General features: G+C 50.3%; 2 protein-coding genes across 4 annotated transcripts in view; one reads left to right on the top strand and one right to left on the bottom strand.

Moving 5' to 3' along the window:
• IFNAR1 (interferon alpha and beta receptor subunit 1) overlaps positions 1–1,082 on the bottom strand; it is a 116,088-nt gene extending 115,006 nt beyond the window's left edge. For both annotated transcript variants that reach the window (XR_010241572.1, XM_063956466.1), the window contains exon 1: positions 843–1,082. Coding sequence is in view for 1 of the 2 variants with exons in the window: in XM_063956466.1 (XP_063812536.1) it covers positions 843–915 (73 nt within the window). In the remaining variant the exon portion in view is untranslated. The remainder of the gene's footprint in view (positions 1–842) is intronic.
• Positions 1,083–1,566: 484 nt separating this feature from the next.
• Positions 1,567–25,105, top strand: part of LOC135050208 (interferon alpha/beta receptor 1-like) — a 224,946-nt gene continuing 201,407 nt past the window's right edge. Inside the window, exon 1 of one of the 2 annotated variants that reach the window (XM_063956463.1) lies at positions 1,567–1,782. In XM_063956463.1, coding sequence (XP_063812533.1) covers positions 1,710–1,782 — 73 coding nt within the window. In that variant the 5' untranslated portion in view covers positions 1,567–1,709. The remainder of the gene's footprint in view (positions 1,783–25,105) is intronic. The other variant, XM_063956464.1, reaches the window with a different exon arrangement.

Raw genomic sequence — 25,105 nt, 5'->3', positions numbered from 1 at the left:
GTTTCCACTGCACCAACGCGTTTTATCAAAACCATGGCAACATTTCTCCCCCATTCATCATGAACCAAATTAGGAGAAATATTGTAACACTCATCCCTGGCACCAACATATTGCCAGCCAAATCCAAGCGAGTGCCTGTGCACGTGACATCACAAAGTTACGCATTTTTCAAAAGACCGACGCGTTTTACCAAGACCATGGAGTCATTTCTCCCCCATCCATCTTGAACCAAATTAGGAGAAATATTGTAAAACGCTTCCTTGGCACCAACATATTGCCCGGCAAATCTGAGCGAGTGGCCGGACGCATGACATCACGAAGTTACACATTTTTTCGATGCTCCGACGCGTTTTATCGAGGTCATGGAGTCATTTTACCCCAAGGCATCTCAAAACAGTAGACATGCCAATACAACATAAAATGTAAATGAAGGAATAACACTAATGTACCTTACGTTCCCCCAATTTTATAACGTTAGGGCATGGAGTGCAGTAAACAGTGTGAAGCATAGAACGGGACACCCTACAAGGACCTGAGTGAATGGAAAGTAAAGCAGCATTACGGAGACAAAGGTATTGCAAAGCAACAGCTAGGTGCGTGAAAGGGCACTGTGTGGCAGTGGGCACTAGGATGGCAGTGCAAAACACACCCAATGGGTAATGCAGTCAGAAGCACAATGGTAGTGGACAGGGGGTAGTGTTAGTATCATAAAATAAGTATAAGGGATGCAGTGAGGGGCATAATGAGGAGGCAAAGCAGTGCTGGGATGCATGGCACAGACTGGCACAATGCAGAGATCATACATACAGTACATAGTATTACATACTGCTGTGCAGACTGACCTGATGTCCCTACGCCGGCCAGCAGCACCAGGACTGACAGGAGCTGGAATGCCAGACCAGAGGACCAGGACATGTCAGCCCGTTATCTCAGCTCTCACAGTGACACAATCATCTCTGCTGCTCCAGGCCCTTATCACAGTAATAAGAGGAAGGCAGGAACCCTAATGCGGTCAGCACTGGGACTGAGAGGGAGTGGAATTGGGTGGGACTGGGAGGTAATCCCCACCCTGCTCTCACAGCTGTCCACGCCTTCATTTTCACGCTTCACAAGCCAGACTAGGCAAATGTCCCCAATTTCTAAGCATTAGGTCTACAGCGACGGCCATTTTGTCAGAGACAGAGCTGCTGGAGAGTATACAGAAAGCTATAGCAAAATGGCTCCAGCAATGGAGACGGACATACAGTACAATGGTGGGGACCGTTAGAATACATGGTAGATGCTAGGACGTAGCTCCTCCCCTCAATACGTCACAAGGTCCCTTCAGCCTCTCCGATATAGAACCAACCGTATCTATCGGTCCCCACCATTGTACTCTATGTCCGTCTCCATTGCTGGAGCCATTTTGCTGTAGCCTTTTGTATACTCTCCAGCAGCTCTGACTCTGACAAAATGGCCGTCGCTGTAGACCGAATGCTTAGAAATTGGGGACATTTGCCTAGTCTGGCTTGTGAAGCGTGAAAATGAAGGCGTGGACAGCTGTGAGAGCAGGGTGGGGATTACCTCCCAGTCCCACCCAATTCCACTCCCTCTCAGTCCCAGTCAGTGCTGACCGCATTAGGGTTCCTGCCTTCCTCTTATTACTGTGATAAGGGCCTGGAGCAGCAGAGATGATTGTGTCACTGTGAGAGCTGAGATGACGGGCTGACATGTCGTGGTCCTCTGGTCTGGCATTCCAGCTCCTGTCAGTCCTGGTGCTGCTGGCCGGCGTAGGGACATCAGGTCAGTCTGCACAGCAGTATGTAATACTATGTACTGTATGTGTGATCTCTGCATTGTGCCAGTCTGTGCCATGCATCCCAGCACTGCTTTGCCTCCTCATTATGCCCCTCACTGCATCCCTTATACTTATTTTATGATACTAACACTACCCCCTGTCCACTACCATTGTGCTTCTGACTGCATTACCCATTGGGTGTGTTTTGCACTGCAGTGGCGGAACTAGCGAGCGGTGGGCCCAGGTGCGACAAAATGTTTTGGGCCCCCCCCTCATCCCATTCAAGTCCACCCCCTCACCCCTGGAGAGGATCTGGTGAGGGGGACCTACTCAGGGCCAGAGAATTGGATACCTAGCAACAGTGCCGTAACTAGACATTTTAGCACCGTGTGCAAGAAACAGCATCGGAGCCCCACCCCTGCATGCAAAATAGAGGCAATGCGCGCCGTAGGCGCGCGCAAAAATACATAGGGGCGTGGCTTCACGGCATAGGCGTGCGCAGCACATTTTATTAGGGGGTGCACGACTGGAGTGGCGTGCCTAGCACCGCCTACTGGGCGTGCCTAGCAAGGCCTACTGGGCGTGTCTAGCACCGCCTAATGGGCTAGTATACACATATATATTTAAAAAAAAGGGTTACACACACTCGGAAGAGAAGCTGCCGGGGGAAGTGGAGCAGGGAACTGCGCATACGCAGTATAATCCCGTGATTGGAAGCGCCAATCCCAGGATTCAAACCCTGGTGTTTTTGGGCCGGGATCCCGCAGATCCCACTCCCAATCTCGGGATTGGCCTCCCTATTCACAACTGGCCTTGCTGCCCTCTGGTAGAAACAATAGATGCTAAGTGGATGGCGGCACTTGCAGGACTTTAAAGTATAAGTTGTCAACGTTTCAATTTATTCAATACATTTTCGTCAGGACTTAATGAAAATTATTTTCCTGACGAAAATGTATAGAATAAATTGAAATGTTGACAACTCAGCAGAGGAACGCAGCATGCTTTAAAGTCCTGTAAGTGCCACCATCCACTTAGCATCTATACACAAACATATATATATATATATATATATATATATATATATATATATATACTTAAACATATATACATACTGAGTATATATATATATATATATATATATATATATATATATATACACACACACACACACACACACACACACACACACACACACACACACACACAGACACTTTTGAATACATGTAAGCTGCCTTACTTTTATCAAAAATAGCCGTCATCATGCGCTGGTCCGCCCCTGCATTTTGTGGTGGAGGGTAGCAGGCTCCAGGCTCAGTGGTGGCGCAGTGCCCGGAGTCTCACTGACTCCGCAAAGGACCATGGGAGGAGGAGCTGCTGCAGCCGGGCATGCGCAGCAGCCGTCCTCCCGGAGCGGCCGCCATATTTCTTAGGGGCTGTCATACATACGCTGACTACAGTGCCCCACCAACAGTCACAGTGCCCGCGCCGCAGCCCGCAGTGCACCCGCTCCGGTGCTACCGCAGGCGGCTCTGCTCAGATGTGCGACTGCAGAGCCGCTGGCGGCGCCACATCTTCAAATCGGCAGCACAATGGATCATAGGCGCCAGACGTGCAGGGGGTGCCGGACATTAGGGGGTGCCTGTGCGCACCAGGCACCCCCCGTGCGCACGCCTATGCTTCACGGGGAAGGGGTGTGGCCACAAAATAATACCAATTCATAAAACGGTGCACTGTAGTCTCCATTATTCAAATTACGCCGCACAGTAGCACCACTACACCAGGTAGAGACCCTTTTACACCTTACGGCGGACAGATTCCCCTTTTTACACATTACGGCAGACAGCGAACCCCCTTTTCTCTAACGTCCTAAGTGGATGCTGGGACTCCGTAAGGACCATGGGGAATAGCGGCTCCGCAGGAGACTGGGCACAACTAAGAAAGCTTTAGGACTAACTGGTGTGCACTGGCTCCTCCCACTATGACCCTCCTCCAGACCTCAGTTAGAATCTTGTGCCCGGCTGAGCTGAATGCACACTAGGGGCTCTCCTGAGCTCCTAGAGAGAAAGTATATTTTAGGTTTTTTATTTTACAGTGAGATCTGCTGGCAACAGACTCACTGCAGCGAGGGACTAAGGGGAGAAGAAGCGAACCTACCTAACTGGTGGTAGCTTGGGCTTCTTAGGCTACTGGACACCATTAGCTCCAGAGGGATCGACCGCATGGAACCGGCCATTGATGTTCGGTCCCGGAGCCGCGCCGCCGGCCCCCTTACAGAGCCAGAAGCAAGAAGAGTCCGGAAAATCGGCGGCAGAAGACATCAGTCTTCACCAAGGTAGCGCACAGCACTGCAGCTGTGCGCTATTGCTCCTCATACACACTTCACACTCCGGTCACTGAGGGTGCAGGGCGCTGGGGGGGGGGGGGCGCCCTGAGCAGCAATAAAAACACCTTGGCTGGCAAATATATCACAATATATAGCCCCAGAGGCTATATATGTGATAAATACCCCTGCCAGAATTCATTAAAAAGCGGGAGAAAGTCCGCCGAAAAAGGGGCGGAGCTATCTCCCTCAGCACACTGGCGCCATTTCTCCCTCACAGCTCCGCTGGAAGGAAGCTCCCTGGCTCTCCCCTGCAGTCTACACTACAGAAAGGGTAAAAAAGAGAGGGGGGGGCACTAAATTTAGGCGCAATATACATATAGCAGCTATAAAGGGATATAATTTAGTTAATCCCTGTATTATATTGCGCTCTGGTGTGTGCTGGCATACTCTCTCTCTGTCTCCCCAAAGGGCTTTGTGGGGTCCTGTCTCCTGTCAGAGCATTCCCTGTGTGTGTGCGGTGTGTCGGTACGGCTGTGTCGACATGTTTGATGAGGAGACTTATGTGGAGGCGGAGCAAATGCCTGTAAATGTGTTGGCACCCCCTGCGGGGCAGACACCTGAGTGGATGGACTTGTGGAAGGAATTACGTGAAAGTGTCGACTCCTTACATAAAAAATTTGATGACATGCCAAATGCGGGACAGCCGGCTTCTCAGCTCGTGCCTGCCCAGACGTCTCAATGGCCATCAGGGGCTCTAAAACGCCCGCTACCTCAGATGGCAGACACAGATGTCGACACGGATACTGATACCAGTGTCGACGACGAAGAGACTAATGTTATGTCCAGTAGGGCCACTCGTTACATGATTGAGGCAATGAAAAATGTTTTACACATTTCTGATGTGACCCCAGGTACCACAAAAAAGGGTATTATGTTTGGAGAGAAAAAACTCCCAGTAGTTTTTCCCCCTTCTGAAGAATTAAATGAAGTGTGTGAAGTAGCGTGGGCTTGCCCAGATAAAAAATTGGTAATTTCTAAAAAGTTACTAATGGCGTACCCTTTCCCGCCAGAGGATAGGTCACGTTGGGAAACACCCCCTAAGGTTGATAAAGCGCTTACACGCTTATCAAAAAAGGTGGCACTACCGTCTCTGGATACGGCCGCCCTGAAGGAGCCTGCTGATAGAAAGCAGGAGGCTCTCCTGAAGGCTATATATACACACTGGTATTATACTGAGACCAGCTATTGCTTCAGCATGGATGTGCAGTGCTGCTGCTGCATAGTCAGATTCCCTGTCAGAAAACATTGACACCCTAGACAGGGACACTATATTGCTGAACGTAGAGCATATTAAAGACGCTGTCTTATACATGTGAGATGCACAGAGGGATATTTGCCGGCTGGCATCTAAAATAAGTGCACTGTCCATTTCTGCCAGGAGAGGGTTATGGACTCGGCAGTGGACAGGTGATGCAGATTCTAAAAGGCACATGGAAGTTTTGCCTTATAAGGGTGAGGAGTTGTTCGGGGATGGTCTTTCAGACCTAGTGTCCACAGCAACGGCTGGGAAGTCAGCATTTTTACCACATGTCCCCTCACAACCAAAGAAAGTACCGTATTATCAGGTACAGTCCTTTCGTCCCCAAAAGAGCAGGCGGGGTAGAGGCGCGTCCTTTCTGCCCAGAGGCAGAGGTAGGGGAAAAAAGCTGCAGCATACAGCCAGTTCCCAGGAACAAAAGTCCTCCCCCGCTTCTTCGTCTAAGTCCGCCGCATGACGCTGGGGCTCAACAGGCGGAGCCAGGTACGGTGGGGGCCCGTCTCAAAAACTTCAGCAATCAGTGGGCTCGCTCACAAGTAGATCCCTGGATCCTTCAAGTGGTATCTCAGGGGTACAGGCTGGAATTCGAGACGTTTCCCCCCCCCCCCGCCGTTTCCTCAAATCTGCCTTGCCAACAACTCCCTCAGGCAGGGAGGCTGTGATAGAGGCAATTCACAAGCTGTATTCCCAGCAGGTGATAGTCAAGGTGCCCCTACTTCAACAAGGACGGGGTTACTATTCCACAATGTTTGTGGTACCGAAACCGGACGGTTCGGTGAGACCCATTTTAAATTTGAAATCCTTGAACACATATATAAAAAAATTCAAGTTCAAGATGGAATCGCTCAGGGCGGTTATTGCAAGCCTGGAAGAGGGGGATTACATGGTATCACTGGACATCAAGGATGCTTACCTGCATGTCCCCATTTACCATCCTCACCAGGAGTACCTCAGATTTGTGGTACAGGATTGTCATTACCAATTCCAGACGTTGCCGTTCGGCCTGTCCACGGCACCGAGGGTATTTACCAAGGTAATGGCCGAAATGATGATACTCCTTCGAAAAAAGGGAGTTTTAATTATCCCATACTTGGACGATCTCCTGATAAAGGCGAGGTCCAGAGAGCAGTTGTTGGTCGGGGTAGCACTATCTCGGGAAGTGCTACAACAGCACGGCTGGATTCTAAACATTCCAAGTCACAGCTGGTTCCTGCGACACGTCTACTGTTCCTGGGGATGATTCTGGACACAGTCCAGAAAAAAGTGTTTCTCCCAGAGGAAAAAGCCAAGGAGCTGTCATCTCTAGTCAGAGGCCTCCTGAAACCAAAACAGGTGTCGGTGCGTCACTGCACGCGAGTCCTGGGAAAGATGATAGCTTCCTACGAAGCAATTCCATTCGGCAGGTTCCATGCCAGAACCTTTCAGTGGGACCTGTTGGACAAATGGTCCGGATCGCATCTTCAAATGCATCGGCTGATAACCCTGTCTCCACGGACCAGGGTGTCTCTGCTGTGGTGGCTGCAGAGTGCTCATCTCAGAGAGGGCCGCAGATTCGGCATACAGGACTGGGTCCTGGTGACCACGGATGCCAGCCTTCGAAGCTGGGGGGCAGTCACACAGGGAAGAAACTTCCAAGGACTATGGTCAAGTCAGGAGACTTCCCTATACATAAATGTTCTGGAACTAAGGGCCATTTACAATGCCCTAAGTCAGGCAAAACCCCTGCTTCAAAACCAGCCGGTACTGATCCAGTCAGACAACATCACGGCGGTCGCCCATGTAAACCGACAGGGCGGCACGAGAAGCAGGACGGCGATGGCAGAAGCCACAAGGATTCTCCGATGGGCGGAAAATCACGTGTTAGCACTGTCAGCAGTGTTCATTCCGGGAGTGGACAACTGGGAAGCAGACTTCCTCAGCAGGCACGACCTCCACCCGGGAGAGTGGGGACTTCATCCAGAAGTCTTCCAAATGATTGTAAACCGTTGGGAAAGGCCACAGGTGGACATGATGGCGTCCCGCCTAAACAAAAAGCTAGAAAAGTATTGCGCCAGGTCAAGAGACCCGCAGGCGATAGCTGTGGACGCTCTAGTGACACCGTGGGTGTACCGGTCGGTTTATGTGTTCCCTCCTCTTTCTCTCATACCAAAGGTACTGAGGATAATAAGGAGAAGAGGAGTAAGAACTATACTCATTGTTCCGGATTGGCCAAGAAGAGCTTGGTACCCGGAACTTCAAGAAATGATGTCAGAGGACCCATGGCCTCTGCCGCTCAGACAGGACCTGCTGCAGCAGGGGCCCTGTCTGTTCCAAGACTTACCGCGGCTGCGTTTGACGGCATGGCGGTTGAACACCGGATCCTGAAGGAAAAGGGCATTCCGGAGGAAGTCATTCCTACGCTGATTAAAGCTAGGAAAGAAGTAACCGCAAACCATTATCACCGCATATGGCGAAAATATGTTGCGTGGTGTGAGGCCAGGAAGGCCCCAACGGAAGAATTTCAGCTGGGTCGTTTTCTGCACTTTCTACAGTCAGGAGTGACTATGGGCCTAAAATTGGGTTCCATTAAAGTCCAGATTTCAGCTCTTTCGATTTTCTTCCAGAAAGAACTGGCTTCACTACCTGAAGTTCAAACTTTTGTTAAGGGAGTGCTGCATATTCAGCCCCCTTTTGTGCCTCCAGTGGCACCTTGGGATCTCAACGTGGTGTTGGATTTCCTAAAGTCACATTGGTTTGAGCCACTTAAGACCGTGGATTTGAAGTATCTCACGTGGAAAGTGGTCATGTTGTTGGCCTTGGCTTCGGCCAGGCGTGTATCAGAATTGGCGGCTTTGTCATGTAAAAGCCCTTATCTGATTTTCCATATGGATAGGGCAGAATTGAGGACTCGTCCCCAGTTTCTCCCTAAGGTATCAGCTTTTCACTTGAACCAACCTATTGTTGTGCCTGCGGCTACTAGGGACTTGGAGGACTCCAAGTTACTGGACGTAGTCAGGGCCTTGAAAATTTATATTTCCAGGACGGCTGGAGTCAGGAAGACTGACTCGCTATTTATCCTGTATGCACCCAACAAACTGGGTGCTCCTGCTTCGAAGCAGACTATTGCTCGCTGGATTTGTAGCACAATTCAGCTTGCGCATTCTGCGGCTGGCCTGCCGCAGCCTAAATCTGTAAAAGTGTACAGAGGGAAAGGTAGCAGGTGCACTATCTCACACTAGCTCAACCTGTAGTAACCAGAGGCACTTAGCATATTCCTGGCCAGGGCTATGAGCTTACCCACCGCATCAAGGTAGCCTCTCATTGGGTAAGTCCCTAACACTAACTATAGGGGTTCAGGTCCGGGGGGCAGGACACCCCAGAGCCACCCAGCCAGACAACCCCAGGGCATCGCAGGAGTGATAAAAATATAAGGTTAAAGAGGTAGGAGCAGCTGTTGCTGCATGTGTGAATAATGTGAGGAGTAAAAGAAAATTATGTGAAGGTGTTACATATATATAAAACAAACTATAAGGGCCATGGAGTGATGAAATAGTGTTAAATTGCGATGCCCCAGGGACACCCAGCCACGGCAGGCACAGGGAGCCCCGCACCCCAGAGAATTCCCCCCATTATGGACTACCATATTAAACAAAATGTAGGAGTCTTACCTCAGTGTGCTCATTCCAAATGTAAAGGCTAGAGTGTTGGACTATTTAAAATCAGAGGGGTGGGTGGGGCAGGGTGCTAAATTAGGGTGAAGGTGTCTCCTACCTTCAAAAATGTATGAATACATCAGTTACAGAGGGAAAAGGGCCCTAATTTGCACACCTTAATTAGGTAGTGAGGTGCTACTCTGCTTGAGACTTAGTAAAGTGTACAGAGGGAAAAGGTAGCAGGTGTACTATCTCACACTAGCTCAACCTGTAGTAACCAGAGGCACTTAGCATATTCCTGGCCAGGGCTATGAGCTTACCCACCGCATCAAGGTAGCCTCTCATTGGATAAGTCCCTAACACTAACTATAGGGGTTCAGGTCCGGGGGGCAGGACACCCCAGAGCCACCCAGCCAGACAACCCCAGGGCATCGCAGGAGTGATAAAAATATAAGGTTAAAGAGGTAGGAGCAGCTGTTGCTGCATGTGTGAATAATGTGAGGAGTAAAAGAAAATTATGTGAAGGTGTTACATATATATAAAACAAACTATAAGTCTGTAAAAGCCCATTCCACGAGGAAGGTGGGCTCTTCTTGGGCGGCTGCCCGAGGGGTCTCGGCTTTACAACTTTGCCGAGCTGCTACTGCTACTTGGTCAGGGGCAAACACGTTTGCAAAATTCTACAGATTTGATACCCTGGCTGAGGAGGACCTTGAGTTCTCTCATTCGGTGCTGCAGAGTCATCCGCACTCTCCCGCCCGTTTGGGAGCTTTGGTATAATCCCCATGGTCCTTACGGAGTCCCAGCATCCACTTAGGACGTTAGAGAAAATAAGATTTTACTCACCGGTAAATCTATTTCTCGTAGTCCGTAGAGGATGCTGGGCGCCCGTCCCAAGTGCGGACTGTCTGCAATGCTTGTATATAGTTATTGTTACCTAAAGGGTTATTGTTGAGCCATCTGTTGAGAGGCTCTGTTATGTTCATACTGTTAACTGGGTATAATATCACGAGTTATACGGTGTGATTGGTGTGGCTGGTATGAGTCTTACCCGGGATTCAAAATCCTTCCTTATTGTGTCAGCTCTTCCAGGCACAGTATCCTAACTGAGGTCTGGAGGAGGGTCATAGTGGGAGGAGCCAGTGCACACCAGTTAGTCCTAAAGCTTTCTTAGTTGTGCCCAGTCTCCTGCGGAGCCGCTATTCCCCATGGTCCTTACGGAGTCCCAGCATCCACTACGGACTACGAGAAATAGATTTACCGGTGAGTAAAATCTTATTTTTACACATAACGGCAGACAGCATTCCCCTTTTTACACATTACGGCAGACAGCATGCCCTTTTTACACATTACGGCAGGCAGCATCCCCCTTTTTACACATTACGGCAGACAGCATCCCCCTTTTTACACATAGCGGCAGTCAGCGTGCCCTTGTTACACATAACGGCAGTCAGCGTGCCCTTGTTACACATAACGGCAGTCAGCGTGCCCTTGTTACACATAACGGCAGACAGCGTCCCCCTTTTTACACATAACGGCAGACAGCGTGCCTTTTTACACATAACGGCAGACAGCGTGCCTTTTTACACATAACGGCAGACAGCGTCCCCCTTTTTACACATAACGGCAGACAGCGTCCCCCTTTTTACACATAACGGCAGACAGCGTCCCCTTTTTACACATTACGGCAGACAGCATCCCCCTTTTTACACATTACGGCAGACAGCATCCCCCTTTTCACACATAACGGCAGACAGCATGCCCTTGTTACACATAACGGCAGACAGCGTGCCTTTTTACACATTACGGCAGACAGCCGCCCCCCAGCCACAACACGCGCCCCCTGCAAATAATCGATCATATATTGAGGTGTCATGAAATAACCAACGTTTCAGGGCCCATGTGACAAGCTCTAGGACAAATAGGCAGATTTGAGCATAATGAACATCTGTGCACATGTGCATATTCTGGGTGTATAACTGAACTATACCATAATGCACAGACCTATTTCTCTTACATCCTAGAGGATGCTGGGGACTCCGTAAGGACCATGGGGTATAGATGGGCTCCGCAGGAGACATGGGCACTATAAAGAACTTTAGAATGGGTGTGCACTGGCTCCTCCCTCTATGCCCCTCCTCCAGACTTCAGTTAGTTCCTGTGCCCAGAGGAGACTGGGTGCATTACAGGGAGCTCTCCTGAGTTTCTCTGAAAAAATAATTTTGTTAGGTTTTTTATTTTCAGGGAGCACTGCTGGCAACAGGCTCCCTGCATCGTGGGACTGAGGAGAGAGAAGCAGACCTACTTAAGTGATAGGCTCTGCTTCTTAGGCTACTGGACACCATTAGCTCCAGAGGGAGTCGGAACGCAGGTCTCCCCTCGCCGTTCGTCCCAGAGCCGCGCCGCCGTCCTCCTCACAGAGCCGGAAGATAGAAGCCGGGTGAGTATAAGAAGAAAAGTAGACTTCAAAGGCGGCAGAAGACTTCAGATCTTCCCTGAGGTAAGCCGCTGCGCGCCATTGCTCCCACACACAACACACAGTAGCAGGCACTGATGGGTGCAGGGCGCAGGGGGGGCGTCCTGGGCAGCAATATAAACCTCTAGGACTGGCATATAACTATATATAGGCTGCGGAGGCAGTAGTTATAAAAATCCCCCGCCAGTATTACAAAATTGAGTGGGACCGAAGCCCGCCGCTGGAGGGGGCAGAGCTTGGTCCCATAGCACTAACCAGCGCCATTTTCTCCACAGAGCACTGCAGAGAAGCTGGCTCCCCGTACTCTCCGCTGCTGAACACGGTGACACAGGGCAGAAAAGAGGGGGGGGGGGGGGCACTTGTAAGGCGCAGGGAGTGTATTATACAGATAATTATATAAAAGCGCTATTTATCTGGGAATTTGTTTCCAGTGTCAGTTGGCGCTGGGTGTGTGCTGGCATTCTCTCTCTGTCTCTCCAAAGGGCCTTATTGGGGAACTGTCTCCATATAAATATATCCCTGTGTGTGTGGGGGTGTCGGTACAAGTGTGTCGGCATGTCTGAAGCGGAAGGCTCATTTAAGGAGGAGGTGGAGCAGATGATTGTGGTGTCTCCGTCGGCAACGCCGACACCTGATTGGTTGGACATGTGGAATGTTTTAAATGCAAATGTGACCTTATTACATAAGAGGATGGACAAAGCAGAGTCCAGGGAAGAAGCAGGAAGTCAATCCATGGCTTTGACTAGGTCACAGGGCCCTTCAGGGTCTCAAAAACGTTCTCTATCCCAAATAGCAGACACTGATACCGACACGGATTCTGACTCCAGTGTCGACTACGATGATGCGAGGTTACACCCAAGGGTGGCCAAAAGTATTCATTATATGATTATTGCAATAAAAAGATGTTTCTCTTACGTCCTAGAGGATGCTGGGGACTCCGTAAGGACCATGGGGTATAGACGGGCTCCGCAGGAGACATGGGCATTATACAGAACTTTTAGTATGGGTGTGCACTGGCTCCTCCCTCTATGCCCCTCCTCCAGACCTCAGTTAGATCTTGTGCCCAGAGGAGACTGGGTGCATTACAGGGAGCTCTCCTGAGTTTCTCTGATAAAGAATTTTGTTAGGTTTTTTATTTTCAGGGAGCACTGCTGGCAACAGGCTCCCTGCATCGTGGGACCGAGGAGAGAGAAGCAGACCTACTTAAATGATAGGCTCTGCTTCTTAGGCTACTGGACACCATTAGCTCCAGAGGGAGTCGGAACACAGCTCTCACCCTGTAGTTCGTCCCGGAGCCGCGCCGCCGTCCTCCTCGCAGAGCCGGAAGATAGAAGCCGGGTGAGTATGAGACGAAAAGAAGACTTCAAGGCGGCAGCGGTAACGCTCGCGCCATTGCTCCCACACAACACACACCGTGCAGGCACAGATGGGTGCAGGGCGCAGGGGGGGCGCCTTGGGCAGCAATAAACCTCAAGGTTGGCATTATACTGTTTATTAGACTGCGGAGGCAGTAAATAAAGGAACCCCCGACATTGTTTGTTAATTAGAGCGGGACCGAAGCCCGCCGCTGGAGGGGGCGGAGCTTGTTCCCTCAGCACTAACCAGCGCCATTTTCTCCACAGAAGCTGCAGAGAACGCTGGCTCCCCGGTCTCTCCCCTGCTGAACGAGATCAGAGGGCTGAAAAAGAGGAGGGGGGCACATTACAGGCGTAGTGAGTGGGAAAATCAGTGTTATTGTATATATAAAGCGCTAGCTGGGTTTATTCCAGTGTCAGTTTGGCGCTGGGTGTGTGCTGGCATACTCTCTCTGTCTCTCCAAAGGGCCTGGTTGGGGAATTGTCCCCTTACAGTTATATTCCGGTGTGTGTGGGGTGTCGGTACGTGCGTGTCGGCATGTTTGAAGCGGAAGGCCTGTCCAAGGAGGGGGTGGAGCAGATGGGTGGTGAGTCCCCGTCGGTGGTGCCGACTCAGGAATGGATGGATATGTGGCATATATTAAATGCAAGTGTAGCATCCTTACATAAGAGACTGGACAAAGCAGAGTCCAGGGAGACAACAGGGGGTCAATCCACGGATTGGACCGACTCACAGGGCCCTTCGGGGTCTCAGAAGCGTCCCTTGTCACAAATTGTAGACACGGATACCGACACGGACTCTGACTCCAGTGTCGACTATGAGGAAGCTAGATTGCACCCTAGGGTGGCAAAAAGTATTCAGTGTATGATTATTGCAATAAAGGATGTTTTACATATCACTGATGAACCCTCTGTTCCACATGTTTAAGGGGAAGAAGCAGGTAGTAAATTTTCTCATGAACTCAACGAGTTGTTTGAAAAAGCTTGGGAAACTCCAGATAAACTGCAGATTCCCAAAAGGATTCTTATGGCATACCCTTTCCCTACACAGGACAGGGTACGTTGGGAATCTTCTCCTAGCGTGGACAAGGCTTTAACACGCCTGTCCAATAAGGTCGCGCTGCCGTCTCCTGACACGGCGGCCCTCAAGGATCCTGCGGACCGCAGGCAGGAGACTACATTAAAGTCTATTTATACACATACTGGTACCTTGCTCAGACCGGCAATTGCGTCGGCATGGGTATGTAGCGCTGTGGCAGCTTGGACAGATACCCTGTCAGCTGACCTTGATACCCTAGATAAGGATACTATTTTGTTAACTTTAGCCCGTATTAAGGACGCAGTCTTATATATGAGATACGCTCAAAGGGACATTGGATTGCTGGGTTCCAGAGCCAATGCCATGGCTATTTCAGCGAGACGATCCTTATGGACCCGCCAATGGACGGGTGATGCGGACTCAAAAAAGCATATGGAGGTTTTACCCTATAAGGGGGATGTGTTGTTTGGGGAGGGGCTCGCGGACCTGGTTTCCACAGCTACCGCGGGTAAATCTACCTTTTTACCTTTTGTTCCCCAACAGCAACAGAAAACTCCACAGTATCAGATGCAGTCCTTTCGGTCGCATAAGCCCAGAAGAGGTCGGGGCTCCTCCTTCCTTGCCAGAGTTAAGGGTAGAGGAAAGAGAGCACCTGCTTCGGCTAGTTCCCAGGAGCAGAAGTCCTCCCCGGCTTCTGCAAAATCCACCGCATGACGCTGGGGCTTCCCTAAGGGAGTCCGCACCGGTGGCCTTCGATTGTTCAGCCAGGTCTGGGTTCGGTCAGACGTGGATCCTTGGGCGATGGAAATTGTTTCCCAAGGCTACAGGCTGGAATTCGAAGAGGTGCCCCCTCGCCGGTTTTTCAAGTCGGTCTTACCAGCTTCTCACCCAGAGAGGGAAGTAGTGTTAGCTGCCATTCAAACGCTGTGCCAGCAGCAAGTGATTGTCAGGGTCCCCCTGGCCCAACAGGGAAAAGGGTATTATTCGACCCTGTTTGTGGTTCCGAAGCCGGATGGTTCGGTAAGACCCATTTTAAATCTAAAATCCCTGAACCTGTACTTGAAAAGGTTCAAATTCAAGATGGAATCGCTCCGAGCTGTAATATCCAGCCTAGAAGGGGTGGATTTTATGGTGTCGCTAGACATAAAGGATGCTTACCTTCATGTCCCCATATACCCCTCTCATCAGGAGTACCTGAGATTCGCTGTACAGGACTGTCATTACCAGTTTCAGACGTTGCCGTTTGGTCTTTCCACGGCCCCGAGGATTTTCACCAAGGTGATGGCGGAAATGATGGTGCTTCTCTGAAAACAAGGAGTCACAATTATCCCATACTTGGACGATCTCCTTATAAAGGCGAGATCAAAAGATCAATTGCTGAAGAACGTGGCGCTCTCCCTGCAAGTGCTCCAACAGCACGGTTGGATTCTCAATCTGCCAAAGTCTCAATTGGTCCCAACGACTCGACTATTGTTCCTAGGCATGATTCTGGACATGGAACAAAAGAAGGTTTTTCTCCCGTCTGAAAAAGCCCAGGATCTCCAGAACATGGTCAGAGACTTGTTAAAGCCAAAAAGAGTGTCAGTTCATCAATGCACTCGAGTTCTGTGAAAAATGGTGGCAGCCTACGAGGCCATCCCCTTCGGCAGGTTTCATGCAAGGACTTTTCAGTGGGACCTGCTGGACAAGTGGTCCGGGTCCCATCTACAAATACATCAGAAGATATTACTGTCCCCCAGGGCCAGAGTATCTCTCCTATGGTGGCTACACAGTGCTCACCTTCTAGAGGGTCGCAGGTTCGGCATTCAGGACTGGGTTCTGGTGACCACGGACGCGAGCCTCCGAGGATGGGGAGCAGTCACTCAAGGAAGAAATTTTCAGGGACTGTGGTCAAGCCTGGAAGCTTGTCTGCACATCAACGTACTGGAATTAAGGGCCATATACAACGGCCTTCGATAAGCGGAGAATCTTCTTCGCAACCTCCCGGTTCTGATTCAATCAGACAATGTCACAGCCGTGGCTCATGTAAACCGCCAAGGCGGGACAAGGAGCAGAGTCGCGATGGCGGAGGCCACCAGGATTCTTCGCTGGGCAGAAAATCACGTAAGCGCTCTGTCAGCTGTCTTCATTCCGGGTGTGGACAACTGGGAAGCGGACTTCCTCAGCAGACACGATCTCCATCCAGGAGAGTGGGGACTTCATCAAGAAGTCTTTGCAGAGGTAACGGGTCTCTGGGGAATTCCTCAAATAGACATGATGCCGTCACGCCTCAACAAAAAGCTTTGGAGGTACTGTGCCAGGTTCCGGGACCCTCAGGCAGTAGCAGTGGACGCACTGGTGACACCATGGGTGTTTCAGTCGGTCTATGTGTTTCCTCCTCTACCTCTCATTGCAAAAATTTTGAGGATCGTAAGACTAAAAAGAGTACAGACGATACTCATTGTTCCAGACTGGCCTCGAAGGGCCTGGTACTCAGATCTTCTGGAAATGCTCACAGAAGATCCTTGGCCCCTTCCTCTCAGGGAGGACCTGTTGCAGCAGGGGCCCTGCGTGTTCCAAGACTTACCGCGGTTGCGTTTGACGGCATGGCGGTTGAACGCCGAATCCTAGCGGGGAAAGGTATTCCGTAGGAGGTCATACCTACTCTGATAAAGGCTAGGAAGGAGGTGACGGCGAAACATTATCACCGTATCTGGAGGAAGTATGTCTCTTGGTGTGAAACCAAGCATGCTCCTATGGAAGATTTTCATCTAGGCCGTTTTCTCCACTTCCTACAGACAGGAGTGAATATGGGCCTGAAGTTAGGGCCGAAATCTGTACTTTAATGGAGCCTATCTATATTCTTTCAGAAGGAATTGGCTTCTCTCCCGGAAGTCCAGACTTTTGTAAAGGGAGTGCTGCACATCCAGCCTCCTTTTGTGCCCCCAGTGGCACCTTGGGACCTTAACGTGGAGTTACAGTTCCTTAAATCTCACTGGTTCGAACCCCTTCAAACGGTTGAATTAAAATTTCTCACCTGGAAGGTGGTCATGTTATTGGCCTTGGCATCTGCAAGGCGAGTGTCAGAATTGGCGGCCTTGTCTCACAAGAGCCCCTACTTGATTTTTCATGTGGATAGAGCAGAATTGAGGACTCATCCTCAATTTCTGCCTAAGGGGGTGTTTTCATTTCATATGAACCAACCTATCGTGCTGCCTGTGGCTTCGAGTGACTTGGAGGACTCCAAGTCCTTGGATGTAGTCAGGGCCTTGAAGATTTATGTAGCTAGGACAGCTAGCGTGAGAAAAACAGAGGCCCTGTTTGTCCTGTATGCGGCCAACAAGGTTGGCGCTCCTGCTTCGAAGCAGACTATTGCTCGCTGGATCTGTAACACGATTCAGCAGGCTCATTCTACGGCTGGATTGCCGTTACCAAATTCGGTTAAAGCCCATTCCACTAGGAAGGTGGGCTCTTCTTGGGCGGCTGCCCGAGGCGTCTCGGCATTACAGCTTTGCCGAGCGGCGACTTGGTCGGGGTCAAACACTTTTGCTAAATACTACAAGTTTGATACCCTGGCTGACGAGGACCTCGCATTTGCTCAGTCGGTGCTGCAGAGTCATCCGCACTCTCCGGCCCGATTGGGAGCTTTGGTATAAACCCCATGGTCATACGGAGTCCCCAGCATCCTCTAGGACGTAAGAGAAAATAAGATTTTAAACCTACCGGTAAATCTTTTTCTCCTAGTCCGTAGAGGATGCTGGACGCCCGTCCCAGTGCGGACTTACTCTGCAAGACTTGTATATAGTTGTTGCTTACATAAGGGTTATGTTACAGTTGGAATCGGTCTTTGACTAATACTGTTCTTTGTTCATACTGTTAACTGGTTACGTGTATTCCAGGTTATATGGTATGATTGGTGTGGGCTGGTATGTATCTTGCCCTTAGATTAACAAAATCCTTTCCTCGTATTGTCCATCTCCTCTGGGCACAGTTCTCTAACTGAGGTCTGGAGGAGGGGCATAGAGGGAGGAGCCAGTGCACACCCATACTAAAAGTTCTTTATAGTGCCCATGTCTCCTGCGGAGCCCGTCTATACCCCATGGTCCTTACAGAGTCCCCAGCATCCTCTACGGACTAGGAGAAATAGATTTACCGGTAGGTTTAAAATCTTATTTTTGCATATCACAGATGACCCCTCTGTGCCTGACACGAGGGTGCGCATGTATAAGGAAAAGAAACCTGAGGTAACCTTTCCCCCATCTCATGAGCTGAACGAGTTATTTGAAAAAGCTTGGGAAACTCCAGACAAAAAACTGCAGATTCCCAAGAGGATTCTTATGGCGTATCCTTTCCCTGCACAGGACAGGGTACGGTGGGAATCCTCGCCCAGGGTGGACAAGGCTTTAACGCGCTTGTCCAAGAAGGTGGCGCTACCGTCTTCAGACACGGCAGCCCTCAAGGATCCTGCTGATCACAGACAGGAAACTACCTTAAAATCTATTTATACGCACACGGGTGCTTTACTCAGACCGGCAATAGCATCGGCATGGGTATGTAGCGCAGTTGCAGCTTGGACAGATACCTTGTCAGCTGACATTGATACCCTAGATAGGGATACCATTTTATTGAACTTAGGTCACATTAAAGACGCAGTCTTATATATGAGAGACGCTCAAAGAGACGTTGGGCTGCTAGGTTCGAGAGCCAACGCCATGGCGATTTCTGCTAGGCGAGCCCTGTGGACCCGCCAATGGACGGGTGATACCGACTCAAAGAGGCATATGGAGGTTTTACCTTACAAAGGTGAAGTTTTATTTGGGGAAGGTCTCGCGGACCTGGTTTCCACAGCTACCGCGGGTAAATCTACTTTTTTGCCTTTTGTTCCCCCACAGCAAAAGAAAACTCCACAATATCAGATGCAGTCCTTTCGGTCGCATAAGTCCAGAAGAGGTCGGGGCTCATCCTTCCTCGCCAGAGGTAAGGGTAGAGGGAAAAGAACACCTGCTTCGGCTAGTTCCCAGGAACAGAAGTCCTCCCTGGCTTCTACTAAATCCACCGCATGACGCTGGGGCTCCACTGAGGGAGTCCGCACCGGTGGGAGCACGTCTTCAACTCTTCAGCCAGGTCTGGGTTCTGTCAGACGTGGATCCTTGGGCGATGGAAATTGTATCCCAAGGCTACAAACTGGAATTCGAAGAGGTGCCCCCTCGCCGATTTTTCAAGTCGGCCTTGCCAGCTTCTCCCCCAGAGAGGGCAGTAGTGTTAGCTGCAATTCAAAAACTGTGTCAACAGCAATTGATTATCAAGGTTCCCCTAGTCCAACAGGGGAAAGGGTACTATTCAACCCTGTTCGTGGTCCCGAAGCCGGATGGGTCGGTCAGACCCATTTTAAATCTAAAATCCCTAAACCTGTACTTGAAAAAGTTCAAATTCAAGATGGAATCGCTCCGGGCAGTGATCTCCAGTCTGGAAGGGGGTGATTTTATGGTGTGTCTAGACATAAAGGATGCATACCTTCATGTCCCCATATATCCTCCTCATCAGGAGTACCTGAGATTCGCTGTACAGGACTGTCATTACCAGTTTCAGACGTTGCCGTTTGGGCTTTCCACGGCCCCGAGGATTTTCACCAAGGTTATGGCGGAGATGATGGTGCTCCTGCGCAGGCAGGGAGTCACAATTATCCAGTACTTGGACGATCTCCTGATAAAAGCGAGATCGAGAGATCAATTGCTGAAAAGCGTGTCGCTCTCCCTGAGAGTGCTACAACAGCACGGTTGGATTCTAAATTTGCCAAAGTCACAATTGATTCCAACGACTCGACTATCATTCCTAGGCATGATTCTGGACACGGAACAGGAGAGGGTTTTTCTCCCAATGGAAAAAGCCCAGGACCTCCAGAACACGGTCAGAGACCTGCTAAAACCAAAAAGAGTGTCTGTTCATCAATGCACTCGAGTTCTGGGGAAAATGGTGGCAGCCTACGAGGCCATCCCCTTCGGCAGGTTTCATGCGAGGACATTTCACTGGGACCTTCTGGACAAGTGGTCCGGGTCCCATCTACAAATACATCAGAAGATAAGCCTGTCCCCCAGGGCCAGGGTGTCTCTCCTGTGGTGACTGCAGAGTGCTCGCCTTCTAGAGGGTCGCAGGTTCAGCATTCAAGACTGGGTTCTGATAACCACGGACGCGAGCCTCCAAGGATGGGGAGCAGTCAAACAAGGAAGAAATTTTCAGGGACTATGCTCAAGCCAGGAGGCTTGTCTGCACATCAACGTACTGTAATTGAGGGCCATTTACAACGGCCTACGACAAGAGGAGAATCTTCTTCGCGACCTACCGGTTCTGGTTCAATCAGACAACGTCACAGCAGTGGCTCATGTAAACCGCCAAGGCGGGACAAGGAGCAGAGTAGCAATGGCGGAAGCCACCAGGATTCTTCGCTGGGCGGAAAATCACGTAAGCGCTCTGTCAGCAGTCTTCATTCCGGGAGTGGACAACTGGGAAGCAGACTTCCTCAGCATACACGATCTCCATCCAGGAGAGTGGGGACTTCATCAAGAAGTTTTTGCAGAGATAACAAGTCTTTGGGGAATTCCTCAAATAGACATGATGGCGTCACGCCTCAACAAAAAGCTTCGGAGGTATTGTGCCAGGTCAAGGGACCCTCAGGCAGTAGTGGTGGACGCCCTGGTGACACCATGGGTGTTTCAGTCAGTCTATGTGTTCCCTCCTCTTCCTCTCATCTCAAAAATATTGAGAATCATAAGACGAAAAAGAGTGCAGACAATACTCATTGTTCCAGATTGGCCTCGAAGGGCCTGGTACTCAGATCTTCAGGAAATGCTCACAGAAGATCCGTGGCCTCTTCCTCTCAGGGAGGACCTGTTGCAGCAGGGGCCCTACGTGTTCCAAGACTTACCGCGGTTACGTTTGACGGCATGGCGGTTGAACACCGAATCCTAGCTGGGAAAGGTATTCCGGAAGAAGTCATCCCTACGCTGATAAAGGCTAGGAAGGAGGTGACGGCGAAACATTATCACCGTATCTGGAGGAAGTATGTTTCTTGGTGTGAAGCCAAAAATGCTCCTACGGAGGATTTCCATCTGGGCCGTTTTCTCCACTTTCTACAGACAGGAGTGGATATGGGCCTGAAGTTAGGCTCCATTAAGGTACAGATTTCGGCCCTATCTATATTCTTTCAGAAGGAATTGGCTTCTCTCCCAGAAGTCCAGACTTTTGTAAAGGGAGTGCTGCACATCCAGCCTCCTTTTGTGCCCCCAGTGGCACCCTGGGACCTTAACGTGGTATTACGGTTCCTAAACTCTCACTGGTTTGAACCACTTCAGACGGTTGAATTAAAATTTCTCACTTGGAAGGTGGTCATGTTGTTGGCCTTGGCATCTACGAGGCGGGTGTCCGAATTGGCGGCCTTGTCTCACAAGAGCCCCTATCTGATTTTCCATGTGGATAGAGCGGAGTTGAGGACTCGTCCTCAATTTTTTCCCAAGGTGGTTTCATCGTTTCTTATGAACCAACCTATTGTGGTGCCTGTGGCTACGGGTGACTTGGAGGACTCCAAGTCCCTGGATGTAGTCAGGACCTTAAAAATCTATGTAGCCAGGACGGCTCGGGTTAGGAAAACAGAAGCACTGTTTGTCCTGTATGCAGCCAACAAGGTTGGCGCTCCTGCTTCGAAGCAGACTATTGCTCGCTGGATCTGTAACACGATTCAGCAGGCTCATTCTACGGCAGGATTGCCGTTACCAAATTCGATAAAGGCCCATTCCACTAGGAAGGTGGGCTCTTCTTGGGCGGCTGCCCGAAGCTTCTCGGCTTTACAGCTTTGCCGAGCAGCTACCTGGTCGGGTTCAAACACTTTTGCAAAGTTCTATAAGTTTGATACCCTGGCTGATGAGGACCTTGCGTTTGCTCAGTCGGTGCTGCAGAGTCGTCCGCACTCTCCCGCCCGGTCTGGAGCTTTGGTATAATCCCCATGGTCCTTACAGAGTCCCCAGCATCCTCTAGGACGTAAGAGAAAATAAGATTTTAAACCTACCGGTAAATCTTTTTCTCCTAGTCCGTAGAGGATGTTGGGCGCCCGTCCCAGTGCGGACTACTTTCTGCAAGGCTTGTATATAGTTATTGCTTACATAAGGGTTATGTTACAGTTAAGATCAGACTCTGGCTGATACTGTTTTGTTCATACTGTTAACTGGTTGCGTATATTCCAGTTTATACGGTGTGGATGGTGTGGGCTGGTGTGAATCTTGCCCTTAGATTAACAAAATCCTTTCCTCGTATTGTCCATCTCCTCTGGGCACAGTTTCTCTAACTGAGGTCTGGAGGAGGGGCATAGAGGGAGGAGCCAGTGCACACCCATTCTAAAGTTCTTTATAGTGCCCATGTCTCCTGCGGAGCCCGTCTATACCCCATGGTCCTTACGGAGTCCCCAGCATCTTCTACAGACTAGGAGAAAAAGATTTACCGGTAGGTTTAAAATATTATTTTTACCCCCCCCACACACACACACAAAAGTTAGCAACCACAGTGTACACTGCTACTTTGATGGATTAATTCACCTGCTTTTATGGCTCTTATTGGCAGGGCTAGGAAGCCCGTTGAATCTTCTCTCCAGCACTAGGGATCCTGCCTGGAATGATGACATCCCCTCCCCACAGGCCCGCGAATCGAGGGTAAAATGCCGCAAGTGGGCAGAGCCTAATGCTGCGAGTGGGCGGAGCTACGATCGTGACCCGCGATCAGAAAAAAATCTTTTAAGTTAATCGGGGGGGTTTCTGGGTACGCGTGCGCCAGTGAGAGGGACAGCAGCAGCAGCACCTCAACCTATAACACAGCGCTGCTGCGGCTCCCTCCTGTACCTCCCTCCTCCTCCTTCCCCCCGTGTCCGCTGCCTGCGCTGCTCTCCTCTCCTGTCCGGGCGGCTGTGTGCTGCGGGCAGCGGTTGCCCACAGCACACAGCAGCATGTAATGAGTCAGTTTGACTCATTACATGCTTTGGGCCCCTGGACAGTGGCGGGCCCCAGTGCAATGCACTGGTTGCACTGGCGGTAGTTCTGCCTCTGTTGCACTGACATCCTAGTGCCCACTGCCACACAGTGCCCTTTCACGCACACAGCTGTTGCTTTGCAATACCTTTTTCTCCGTAATGCTGCTTTACTTTCCATTCACTCAGGTCCTTGTAAGGTGTCCCGTTCTATGCTTCACACTGTTTACTGCACTCCATGCCCTAACGTTATAAAATTGGGGGAACGTAAGGTACATTAGTGTTATTCCTTCATTTACATTTTCTCTGACGTCCTAAGTGGATGCTGGGGACTCCGTCAGGACCATGGGGAATAGCGGCTCCGCAGGAGACAGGGCACAAAAGTAAAAGCTTTAGGATCAGGTGGTGTGCACTGGCTCCTCCCCCTATGACCCTCCTCCAAGCCTCAGTTAGGTTTTTGTGCCCGGCCGAGAAGGGTTCAATCTAGGTGGCTCTCCTAAAGAGCTGCTTAGAGTAAAAGTTTTGTTAGGTTTTTTATTTTCAGTGAGTCCTGCTGGCAACAGGCTCACTGCAACGAGGGACTTAGGGGAGAAGAAGTGAACTCACCTGCGTGCAGGATGGATTGGCTTCTTAGGCTACTGGACACTAGCTCCAGAGGGACGATCACAGGTACAGCCTGGATGGGTCACCGGAGCCGCGCCGCCGACCCCCTTGCAGATGCTGAAGAGAGAAGAGGTCCAGAAATCGGCGGCTGAAGACTTCTCAGTCTTCATGAGGTAGCGCACAGCACTGCAGCTGTGCGCCATTGCTCTCAGCACACTTCACACCAACGGTCACTGAGGGTGCAGGGCGCTGGGGGGGGGCGCCCTGGGCAGCAATGAAAGTACCTATTCTGGCTAAAAATACATCACATATAGCCCCTGGGGCTATATGGATGTATTTAACCCCTGCCAGGTTGTCAGAAAAACGGGAGAAGAAGCCCGCCGAAAAGGGGGCGGGGCCTATTCTCCTCAGCACACAGCGCCGTTTTCCTACACAGCTCCGCTGCTAGGAAGGCTCCCAGGCTCTCCCCTGCACTGCACTACAGAAACAGGGTTAAAACAGAGAGGGGGGGCACTTATTTGGCGATATTATTATATATTAAGATGCTATAAGGGAAAACACTTATATAAGGTTGTCCCTGTATAATACAGCGTTTTGGTGTGTGCTGGCAAACTCTCCCTCTGTCTCCCCAAAGGGCTAGTGGGGTCCTGTCCTCTATCAGAGCATTCCCTGTGTGTGTGCTGTGTGTCGGTACGTGTGTGTCGACATGTATGAGGACGATGTTGGTGAGGAGGCGGAGCAATTGCCTGTAATGGTGATGTCACTCTCTAGGGAGTCGACACCGGAATGGATGGCTTATTTAGGGAATTACGTGATAATGTCAACACGCTGCAAGGTCGGTTGACGACATGAGACGGCCGGCAAACCAATTAGTACCTGTCCAGGCGTCTCAAACACCGTCAGGGGCTTTAAAACGCCCATTTACCTCAGTCGGTCGACACAGACACGGACACTGACTCCAGTGTCGACGGTGAAGAAACAAACGTATTTTCCATTTGGGCCACACGTTACATGTTAAGGGCAATGAAGGAGGTGTTACATATTTCTGATACTACAAGTACCACAAAAGAGGGTATTATGTGGGGTGTGAAAAAACTACCTGTAGTTTTTCCTGAATCAGATAAATTAAATGAAGTGTGTGATGATGCGTGGGTTTCCCCCGATAGAAAATTATTGGCGTTATACCCTTTCCCGCCAGAAGTTAGGGCGCGTTGGGAAACACCCCTTAGGGTGGATAAGGCGCTCACACGCTTATCAAAACAAGTGGCGTTACCGTCTCCAGATACGGCCGCCCTCAAGGAGCCAGCTGATAGGAGGCTGGAAAATATCCTAAAAAGTATATACACACATACTGGTGTTATACTGCGACCAGCGATCGCCTCAGCCTGGATGTGCAGCGCTGGGGTGGCTTGGTCGGATTCCCTGACTGAAAATATTGATACCCTTGACAGGGACAGTATTTTATTGACTATAGAGCATTTAATGGATGCATTTCTATATATGCGAGATGCACAGAGGGATATTTGCACTCTGGCATCAAGAGTAAGTGCGATGTCCATATCTGCCAGAAGATGTTTATGGACACGACAGTGGTCA

The sequence above is a fragment of the Pseudophryne corroboree genome, chromosome 2, assembly GCF_028390025.1.
Source record: "Pseudophryne corroboree isolate aPseCor3 chromosome 2, aPseCor3.hap2, whole genome shotgun sequence".
Classification (NCBI taxonomy): Eukaryota; Metazoa; Chordata; class Amphibia; order Anura; family Myobatrachidae; genus Pseudophryne; species Pseudophryne corroboree.
The sequence above is the reverse complement of the archived record's forward strand: the minus strand, read 5'-3'. Positions and strand labels throughout refer to the sequence as shown.